The sequence below is a fragment of the Moschus berezovskii genome, chromosome 27 (assembly GCF_049115385.1).
Source record: "Moschus berezovskii isolate FMDL1 chromosome 27, NW_MosBer_1.0, whole genome shotgun sequence".
Classification (NCBI taxonomy): domain Eukaryota; kingdom Metazoa; phylum Chordata; class Mammalia; order Artiodactyla; family Moschidae; genus Moschus; species Moschus berezovskii.
In genome coordinates, this window is record NC_142486.1 from 5,951,170 (window position 1) to 5,961,705 (window position 10,536).

General features: G+C 55.2%; 2 protein-coding genes across 4 annotated transcripts; one reads left to right on the top strand and one right to left on the bottom strand.

Annotated features, from left to right (window-relative positions):
* COPS6 (COP9 signalosome subunit 6) lies at positions 1 to 2,766 on the top strand. The gene is made up of 10 exons (XM_055410218.2): positions 1 to 100; positions 316 to 441; positions 862 to 993; positions 1,319 to 1,407; positions 1,501 to 1,563; positions 1,788 to 1,835; positions 1,910 to 2,024; positions 2,112 to 2,204; positions 2,299 to 2,399; positions 2,532 to 2,766. Exons 1-10 carry the CDS (start codon positions 34 to 36, stop codon positions 2,670 to 2,672), a joined length of 975 nt encoding a protein of 324 aa, XP_055266193.1. The 5' UTR covers positions 1 to 33; the 3' UTR covers positions 2,673 to 2,766.
* Positions 2,767 to 3,049: 283 nt separating this feature from the next.
* Positions 3,050 to 10,536, bottom strand: MCM7 (minichromosome maintenance complex component 7). Of its 3 annotated transcripts, none has more exons than XM_055410212.2 (15): positions 10,380 to 10,536; positions 9,113 to 9,192; positions 8,416 to 8,580; positions 8,125 to 8,249; positions 7,870 to 8,050; positions 7,428 to 7,565; positions 6,976 to 7,125; positions 6,661 to 6,775; positions 6,444 to 6,575; positions 6,166 to 6,249; positions 5,505 to 5,898; positions 5,183 to 5,266; positions 4,435 to 4,603; positions 3,572 to 3,681; positions 3,050 to 3,430 (listed from the first exon to the last, which is right to left on the bottom strand). In XM_055410212.2, exons 1-15 carry the CDS (start codon positions 10,408 to 10,410, stop codon positions 3,229 to 3,231), a joined length of 2,160 nt encoding a protein of 719 aa, XP_055266187.1. In that variant the 5' UTR covers positions 10,411 to 10,536; the 3' UTR covers positions 3,050 to 3,228. The 3 variants fall into 3 exon arrangements, with proteins under 3 accessions (XP_055266187.1, XP_055266189.1, XP_055266188.1); XM_055410214.2 differs by lacking the exon at positions 10,380 to 10,536 and adding an exon at positions 9,830 to 9,872; XM_055410213.2 differs by lacking the exon at positions 10,380 to 10,536 and adding an exon at positions 9,496 to 9,646.

Genomic DNA, 10,536 nt, shown 5'->3' on the forward strand with positions numbered 1-10,536 from the left:
GGGGCGGGGCCGACGCTGGCGGGCGCGGGGGAAATGGCGGCGACGGCGGCAGCGGCGAACGGGACTGGAGGGAGCAGCGGGATGGAGGTGGATGCTGCAGGTAACGGGCCGTGCGGGGGCGGCTTCTGGAGACCTCCTGGCGGGCCCGTCGAGGCCTTCTTAGAGTCCCGGGAGCAGTCGGGGATGGCGAGTCGGCAGCGAGCTCCCTGGGTTAACTTACGGGAGGGATGGATGGCCCGACTCTGCCGTCTCCCGTTCCCGACTCCCGGGAGGAACGTGGGGCCTGGACTCTCACCCGCTCTTTCCCCTCCTTAGTCGTCCCCAGCGTGATGGCCTCCGGAGTGACTGGCAGCGTTTCAGTCGCTCTTCATCCCCTCGTCATTCTCAACATCTCAGACCATTGGATTCGCATGCGCTCGCAGGAGGGGCGGCCTATGCAGGGTGAGTGTTCGGCGTCATTCTCCAGCCACCTCCCCCCAGATTAGTGGTCCTTTCTCCTTCCTTTGCTGAAGCCAATTCCTTCTCCGCAAATCATCATTTCTCTAGTACTTGGTTCACGTGACCTCAGACCCTCAGGGTGTTATTAGAGGAGTTTGAGGATTCCTTTAAAGTGTTGGTCGCTGTCTTGTCCGACTCTTTGTGACACCATGGACTGTAGCCCGCCAGGCTCCTCTGTCCTTGGAATTCTCCAGGCAAGAATGCTGGAGTGGGTTGCCATTCCCTTCTCCAGGGGAATCTTCCTTACCCAGGGATCGAACCCAGGTCTCCTGCATTGCAGGCGGATTCTTTACCATTTGAGCCACCAGGGAAGTCCTTGAGGATTCCTCAGCCTCATCTCTTATGTGTTCTTTTCTCCTCCAGTGATTGGGGCTCTGATCGGGAAGCAGGAGGGCCGAAATATTGAGGTGATGAACTCCTTTGAACTGCTGTCCCACACCGTGGAAGAGAAGATTATCATTGACAAGGAATATTATTACACCAAGGAGGAGCAGTGTGAGAGGGGAACAGACGTGGGAGAGAAGAGTGGGAGTGGGGAAAAAAAGAATGGGGAAGATGGAGAGGGTTGGGGAAAAAATAAACAGAGAAATAGCACCAGAGTAGAGGAAAAATGGAGAGTAGCTGAAGAGACCTTAGAAATAAAACACATATGGGTTGTTCCCGCAAAGAAAGCAAGGAGTGGGAAAAGACAGAAGAGATTAGTTGTTTTACGCGGAGCCAGGATGGGAAGGGGAGAAGCTGGTAAAAATACATCAGGAGTTTCAAATTAAAGAAGGATGATTTAAAGATAAACTGTGTGTCCTGGCCCCTTTCTCTCTAGTTAAACAGGTGTTCAAGGAGCTGGAGTTTCTGGGTTGGTATACCACAGGGGGGCCGCCTGACCCCTCCGACATTCACGTCCATAAGCAGGTATACACGTTCACGCAGGTACATATTGGGGTGGAGATGAGAGGATGAGGGGAAGGAAGATGGGCCCTGACGTGTGTGCATCCTCCCTTCCAGGTGTGCGAGATCATTGAGAGCCCTCTGTTTCTGAAGTTGAATCCTATGACCAAGCACACAGACGTGAGTACAGTGACCCTGTGCCCACTTTGCCCTGCCTGTCTCTCTGCCCCTGCTTTTACTGTATGACATCTCTTGTTGAATCTCATTTTTGCAGTTTACCATCTGTGAGACTTGAATGATTTAACCCTTAAACTGCAATGTGAAAGGGCCAAGTCCAGTTTTGGTGCTTAGTATAGGTTCAGATGTCTGATGTTAAGAGCTGTTCTCTCATCACTTCTTCACAGCTTCCTGTCAGCGTTTTTGAGTCAGTCATAGATATAATCAATGGAGAGGTAGGTAGTGCCCTACCCTTCACCCACACAGCCTGCCCCTGGGGTTTCCTGCTTTTGACTTTGTGTGCCCGTAGGCCACCATGCTGTTTGCTGAGCTGACCTACACTCTGGCTACAGAGGAAGCTGAACGCATTGGCGTGGACCACGTGGCCCGAATGACAGCAACAGGCAGTGGAGAGAACTCCACTGGTAAGGGTGGCTGCAGGGGCTTCCTTAGAAGTGGGGGGGAAGGTGTGGCCACACACCTTCTCAACCTCGGCCTGACCACCCCTCCAGTGGCTGAACACCTCATCGCACAGCACAGCGCCATCAAGATGCTGCACAGCCGCGTCAAGCTCATCTTGGAGTACGTCAAGGCCTCTGAGGCAGGTAGGACAGGCACCTCCCCGGTTCCTGAAGCACTTTTGCTCTCCCTCCTGGGGAGGGACAGCATCCACATTAATGCAGCTTCTTATGCCTTCAGGAGAGGTCCCCTTTAACCATGAGATCCTGCGCGAGGCCTATGCTCTGTGTCACTGCCTCCCAGTGCTCAGCACAGACAAGTTCAAGACAGACTTTTACGATGTAAGTTTACAGCCCAGGATGGGGAGGCGGGGCTCACGTGGTCTTCTGCGTGCGGACCAGCTCCTGTTCCTGTGCACGCACGTGGCAGGGGACCCAGAGCTCCTGGGGACTGTTTTTTTCTGTGCCCTCCAGCAATGCAATGACGTGGGGCTCATGGCCTACCTTGGCACCATCACCAAGACGTGCAACACCATGAACCAGTTCGTGAACAAGTTCAATGTCCTCTACGACCGGCAAGGCATCGGCAGGCGGATGCGGGGGCTCTTTTTCTGATGTACAGGGGTCAGACAGCCATCAAGGGGAGGGGGGCTACATACACTCCCTTGAGAGAAACCTGTCACTAATAAAGGGGAGCAGCCCCCCAGCACCCCGTCTGGTGGCTCTGTTCTCTCCTGTGGGCGCTGCGGATAGCTGAGGGGGAGGGGCTTGTTACTGCAGCATCCAGCGCTCAGGATGAAATACCTGCCGGATGCTCAGGAGGCAGGAGTACTGGTACTTTGAGACTAACTGGAGGTGGGCGTGAGAGGAGACCAGTGTAGTCCGGTATATCAGTGCTTTGGCAGGCAGAGCAGGAAGGCCCCTCAGATTTATTGAATGGCTGCAATAAGGTAAGCATAAAAGGAAAAGACAAGAATCCAGAAAACTCAAAATCCTGTTCTAACAGAAGCAGCAAATGGACACACACTTTATTAGGAAAAATAATGAGTAAAACAAGTGCAGCTTGGGCAGAAAAGGGGACCTTCCTTTCCCCTTAAGAGCACTGTCAGACCATCGAAGGAAACGGGGTAGGACAATATGCAGAGCAGATCCAGTGTCCGAGCAACTGGACTCACACAAAAGTGATCCGTGTCCGGGCAGTGTTGACCTGCCAGACGTTGAGCTCCTCATACTCGTCCAGGGCCGCCTGGAACTGAGCAGGTGTGAAGCCACGAGAGATGCAGCGCTGCTCTGCCTCAGAAAACCGGACACTTCGGCCCTCTGAGACCAACTCACGGACAGTGGCAAATATCACATCTGCTGGTCTCTGGGTCCTGGACGGACAAGCGTGATGTATGGTCAGGGTTAGAACTTTGAGGCCAGCACCACAGACCCAGGGGTGCAGAAGCCGCAGGATGAGTTTCCTGCTCAGGACCGTCAAGGTGCCTCCGGCCACCCCCTGCTAAGCCACTCACCTAGCTGTCTGCCCTTTGTCACCCAGCAGTGAGTCCTTGGACATCTCCATCAGCCGTATGGCTTCATTCACGTCTTCCTTCTCCACGGTGTCCACCATTCGCAGACGTGCCTAAGGGGAAGGCAGGGAGAGGTGGGCACGGAAGGAGGTGGGTGGAACAAAGTCAGGGAGGGCCCCCCCACCCTGCTCCAGCTTTAAGGCTGGGCACCTGAGTGTTCCTACTCACAAAGGAGTAGTGGCCCCTCCCCGCCCACCAGGCATCCGCAGTGTGGGGCCGGCACTGTCAGACCGAGACAAGTGCAATGCCCGGGGCAGCGTCCAGCAATTGCCCAAGTCTCCGCCTCTCAACACTGGCCAGTCCCGGTGTTCAGCTGTCCTGTGAGGGAGACCAGACCCTTCTGAATTCCACTGGGCTCCCCACCATGAGAGATGGAGCTTGGGGCGCTCAGCCAAGAAGGCAACTGGCAGAGGGGTAGTGTCCCTGGGGCTCGGGAAGTGCTGGCTCAGCAGTAGGTCAGGTGATCACACTACCTGCACGAACAGCACTTTGGAGCCCCCAGGACGATGGTCCAAGGCATAAGGACAGAAATGAAGGTTCCCGACACCGGAGCAAGGTTAACCTGCCCACCCCTCAGCAAGATCTGAGAAGCAGGGAGAAGCCTCTCTCCTGGGGCGCTGGGTATGCCCTGCTGGGGCAGCAAGTACCCACAGTGCGGTAGCACACAGAGGACCACTATCTGCACTGTCAGCACTTTAGCCCCGGCAGGGCCTGAGCAGGAGGGAGGCAGCAGCGTGACAACAGGCGGGCAGGCTGCTCGGCAGAGCCCAAATGGACCATCCTCCAGCACACAGACTGGCACTCACCAGAGCGGTGGACAGTCTCAGGATAGCCAGCAGAGTCCGGGCCGAGGTGTAGGTGGCGTCCTTATTGGCCCAAGCCTCTCGCCTCATCTCCACGTACGCCGCTGTGATGTAGTCGGCCAGAGACTCTGGCACCGCGGGCTGCTTCTCCCGGCACATAGCTATGTACCGCCTGTGGGAAAGCACAAGAGGTGGACAGCGTTTTTGTTCTGCATTAAGAATTGGAAAATGGAGTAAAGAAACTGGAGGGGAGGGCACTTTAAAGTAGGAAACAACAATTATTGGATGATTACGCTTAAATATGCTGCATTTGGAGAAATCCATCAACATTTCAAGTTATCCCCAACTAAAAAAACAAAAATGGCCTTTGCAAGATTGAGACAAATCCATCTGTCTTAAGAGATGGTTTTGTTAGTTCATGAGAACAGCTCAAAAGGAAAAACAACATTAGGAATCCCTGGGAGTCCCTGGACAGACTCCTCGGAGAGAGCAGTGCTGTCAGGTACCCAAGCAGCAAAAGCCAGCTTTGCCAAAATCTGCACCTGGGTTAGTAACCCTGAGACAGGTAGGGGGTGGAGGCGAGTGAAGGCAGTTTCTCTGCCGTGGTCTCCTATGGCCAGCCCAGGGGAACCAAGACTCTCTGTTCTCAGACCCAGGACACCAGGAGGAGGGGGAGCGGTGAAGGCTTTTCAAGAGAAGCACAGAGGCCGAGTTGCCCGGGGGAGTGCGCCAGCCCTGCCGGCACTCCTACCTCATCAGTTTCATGTCCAAAGGCTCAAACTGGGCAGGGGGCTGCCGGCTGTGCTGGTGCACGTAGGTGATGTGCTGGGCCAACCTGGGTGGGGAGGCAACAGGAGTGCTCTACCTTGGTGCCCCCTCAGCGCTCCACCCCACAGACTGGTCAGTCAAGCGTCGTCGGCACTTCAACTCTGACCCCCTCCAAGAACTGTGGAGAACCCCTGCTGTATAAGGGGAAGGTTCTGGCGTTTCCCTAAGAAGACAATAACGGGTTTTCCAGTTTCTCTCCCTACCCGCTACAGGGGGTGTCTCCCCAAGTGCAGAGCTGCGGTCACCTCAGGTCATTGTCTCGGTCAGGCCGGTCCTGGATCAGCCAGAGGAGATCAAATCGGGAAAGCAATGCCGCAGGAAGCTGTATATTTTGTTCCAGACTGCGGCGAGGGTTGTAGCGTCCGTAGGCAGGGTTGGCGGCAGCCAGGATGGAGCAGCGGGCATTGAGCGTCGTGAGAATGCCCGCCTTGGCAATGGAGATGGTTTGCTGCTCCATGACCTCATGGATGGCCGTGCGGTCAGCCTCCGCCATCTTGTCAAACTCGTCAATGCAGCACACTCCCTGGTCCGCCAGCACCAGGGCTCCGCCCTCTAAGGTCAGCTCGCCACTCACTGAGTCTCTTAGCACAGCTGCTGTGAGGCCTACCCCAGAGGAGCCGCGGCCTGTCGTGTACTGGCCTGCAGAGAAGGGTCAAGAAGACAGACACGCACAGGCGTGTTTAGGGAAATGGAGAACAAGGGAGTGACAGCAGGGCAGAGGGAACGGGGCCAGTGAGGCGAGGCCTGTGCTGAACTGCTCTACTGACCCAGCCGGGCCGTCCCGAGGCAGTGGCAAGTCTGGGGGTGATGACACCACACCCATCTCCATTCCCTGACCCTCCCACATGGAAGCCTGGCAGTCCTCCTCCTGTCCTAAGTTTGCCTCTCCCAGGATCTGATACTCACTGCGGGGGGCCAGGCGGTCAATGTAAGACAGGAGCTGAGACTTGGCCACACCAGGGTCCCCCATCAGGCAGATGTTGATGTTGCCTGGAGGAAGGGAAGGAAGCCCCTGAGTGACTGTTCCCTCGATGCAGGTTGTCTGCACACAGAGAAAAGGACTATTGAGGTCTGTCTGCCCTGTTTCTAATCCCACCCTGTGCCCATGAATCAATGCCGGCTTTTATTCTGTGGCCGACGGGACCCTGGTCCAGCATCCTTTCTTCCCGGACGCCTCCACTCACCCCTGATTTTCATGCCTCGAGGAGACTGGTCCACCCCGCCCACCAGCAGGAGCAGCAGTGCCTTCTTCACGTCTTCGTGCCCATAGATCTCTGGGGCAATGGAGGCCGCCAGCTTCTCATAGAAATCCTCCTCTGTGGGAAAGCAAAGACTCAAGAGTGTTTTCCAGGGGAAAGAACTGCTTGGATACTCACATTTATCTTCCCGCCGACCACTCACCTGCGATTTGCCTCAGCTCCTCCCTGCTCAGCTCTCCAGCCCCAGACTCATCCTCCTCACTCTTATTCATCTTCACAATCCGATGAGCTTCCAGGTAAGTTTCCGAGAGTAAACCCTTGGAGGAAAATGCCAGGGCGTGAATGAAATTCTCTACCTGCCCAGCCACACGATTCCCTCTGGAGTTCCTGACAAACCCTTTGGTTCTGTTCTGCCTGGTGTTCTGCTATTGACACTTTTTTCCTGTGGGGCTGGTAAAAGGGAGGGGATAAGGAGGACGGGGACCACCACTTCCTCCTCTTAAACTCCCTTTCTCACCTGGACCATCTGTCGGAACCCAGTGCGCAGGATTGGCAGGAAGATGCCGGTAACGCTGACGTGGTCCCCAGGCTGGGCGATCCTTGTGTTCTCTCCTTCTACCAGCACTGTGATGCTGCGAGGGATGTTTCCCACAGGCACTTGGTCGCTCTAGGGAAGAAAGGCGCTTGAGGCCAGAGGACTAACCTCCCCTCCAGCGCACACCACTCTGCCACTCCCTGGCCTGCTTGGCCCCACACACACTGACAGAGGGAAGCTGAGCTCTCCTTTACCACATCCCAACTCAGTCACAAAGTTCCAGAGAAGCCTACCTCCTACTCCCTGCAACTTCTCTGCATCAGCTCCTCTCTCCGTTCTCCTTTCTTCCCTCTACTTCACAAGTGACTACCAGAGTTGAGTGAACTCCCAACCTCAAACATCCCTGGGCCCTGGACCTCATACCCCAAACTCACATGTTCCTGCATCTTCATCTCCTGGAATTTGATGAATTTGGAGCCACGAGTCTGGAGGTACAGTCGGCCTCCTGAGCGGTTTGTCTGGCACTCCTGGCTCGGGCACATGATCAGAGGCATGAAAGTAGGAGACTGAATCTAGAGGGAAAAGGAAGCACCAAAGGAAGTCATAAGGAAAGGAGCCCCTCAGTCACTGGAATCACGTCTCTCCTTCGACAGAGACCACGAAACGTTTGAGAATGTCTTAAGCCGTGCCAGGTACACGTCGACAGACACAAAGAAAACAGACTGGATGGAAAGACCACGTGGTAGTATAAAGAAACCAAAAAGCGACCATACAGGTGTGTTTTACAGTAAACAGAAAAAACACCAGATGAACATCAGGAGACAAAATTCATCCTCACAGAATTAAGCGTGTTCCCGTTCTCTGCTCCATACATACCGGCTGGTAGGTTTCTGCCCCGCACTGGTCGCAAGTGTAAGTGGCCACGACCATCCTTGGTTTGACTTCAGAGACACGAGTGACAATTCCACGCACTGTTACTAGTTTCCCCACAGAGTCAGCCCGTACCTCCCGGATCACACGAGGCTTGTTACTGCTCGGTCCTTGAAAATACAGCTCACTAAGGGAGAAAGTGGTCATTAGCAAGGGTCTGGGGACCTGAACCCCGCGCCTGTCCCCACCGTGGCCACTCACAATCTGCGCATGAGCTCAGGAGGGTACTGGTTTTGAGGGCTTCGGGCTGCCCCCGGGTCGCGGCTCCGCTGCTCCATCATTAGCCGGTGCTCAATGTAAACATCAAGGACATCTTTATTTACTACCTAAAGGAAAATAAAGAAAAACAGGAAAAGTGAGCAGCAGGATGGTGAAAGGATAGAACGTAAAAGTGTTCGGCAGAAACCACTGACCCCTTTGGGTCAGCTCGGAAGCATCAGCACTCAGGTTTTTCGACACAAACCTAAGTTGTGTGCCCTGCATTTTTCTCACCTCCCTCTCCTTATATTGAGGCAGCAGCTCTTGAATAGCATCAGCAAAGAGCCTGGCATACCGCTTGGTGTTCTCACAAATTGAGTCCACCAGCTCAGGGTCATCCTCAGCAACATCATCTAGGTCTACGTACATGGCCACTTGCTCCCGATGAGCCAGTCGAACCTGGGGTGAGAAAGAGAAAGCAGCAGAACCAAGTTTACCTCACCAGTGTTCACAAGCAAAAACCGGTCACTACGAGCTCAGCACACAGGACCCAGGCTCCACAGGGGAGAAAGGTGTGTATCACTACGTTCGCAATAATTAAGGTGTTTTCAGGGATTGAGGGAGCTGAAACTGAGTCCTGTTGAGTCTCACATCGTTTTCTCCCAGGTGGCACAGTGGCAAAGAATTTGCCTGCCAGTACAGGAAACACAAGAGACATGGGTTTAATCCCTGGGTCAGGAAGATTCCCTGGGGAAGGAAATGGCAACCCGCTCCAGCATTCTTGCCTGGAAAATTCCATGGACAGAGGAGCCTGGTAGGCTACAGTCACGGGGTTGCAAAGAATCAGACTGAGCACAGACACAGCACAGTGATACACAAGTATAGTTATGGTGCTAAATTCATCACTTCCAGAAAAACATACCTGCTAAAATAAGCCAGGCCTTAGAGCTCAAGTCACCACCCCATTCTCTCTACCTAACCATAGACTCACCAACTGGTTCCCATACTTGAACTGCTTCTTGCCAGATTCTTCATCCTGGTAAAACTCTTGTAAGAACTTCTTCACTTTTTCTGTAAGAAAAGAAAATAAAGATGGAATTTTCTTCATATACCTTACTGCAAACCCCTGATAGAGATCTAAAAGCCTTACTTTTATTTAAAGTGAAATCTCCAAACAAATTAAATGAACATTCAAATAGGCCTACGTAATTCTCCCAAACAAAGCAAAACTCCTTCTCGCAAGTCTGTTTTGACCTAAGGAAGAATAAGTGGCCCCTAGCAGTTTAGAGTATTACCCAATAAGCTTCCTCCCAGGGGAATTCCACTCTGCCTTAATTAGAAATCTCAGCACTCATTTCTAAGGGCCTCACATACCCGGCAACACACTGGAGTCTCACGGTTCTCAGCTTTCCTTCTACGTGCTTTATCCCCCCTTTCTTTCGGTCCCTTAAATTGTTGCTCTCCCGGGAATCTCCGCCACCAGGCCCGTCCTCCGCCCCACCCCCTCTCCCGCCACTGCTTCCGCTCTTAGTAAACAAAGAAGCACATGGGCCCAGATGCCGCCGCCGCCTCACAGCCCGGGATTCCTCCGCCCGAGGCGGGAGCCCGTCCGGCGATTGGCCGGCCCGTCGAGGGCCACCCTGCCCCACCCCACCACTTCATCCCTCGGCCGCCGCAGAAACCCCTCCAATTCCAGGCACGCCCCCACCCTCGGTCGCTCTCTCCGATGCCACCGCGCGGAAGGACACTGTTTACACACGACACTCCCTCCAGCAGCTTCGCGCAACTTCCGCCCGCCTCCACTTCCGCTAGGAGGTGGACCTAACGCGGCCCAATCCCCGCGCGCAGCGGCCCGGGACCGCCCGCCCCACCCCACCCCGGGCTTCGGCGCGTCGCGGGGCGCTGGGAGTGCCTAAGCGCGCGGAGAAAAGCGGGACTGGGGGGTGTTGGGTAGATAGACCCCTGAGGGCCTGCTCTCTCCTAGACGCGACCCTTCCCTCTGGAGCCTCCAGCTCGGGTGTCCGCACCGCCCCGCCACGACTCTCTCTCTTTTCCTGGACACGATCACCACCTCTCCCCCGGCCTCGGCGGCCCGTGCGCATCCCAGGCACCGTGCGCCTCTACTCCGCCACCTCCTTATCCTGACTCCAGCCTCGCGCGCCGAGAGCCCGGTTCCCCGGGACTCCAGCCCACACCAACAGGTGTCGCCCAGGAAGCTTCCCGCGCAGAACGCCCCTCCTACACTCGCAGACCCTCACCTTTCTCGAGCACGTAGTCCTTAAGTGCCATTGCCGCCGAGAACCGTACGGCAGCAATTGGCGGGCTCCGAGCTCTCGCTCTCCGGCCAGCAAAAAAACGTCCGCGCGGCGGACTGCGGCCGACCAACCGAAATTGGCGCGAAACGTCGCCCCCCAC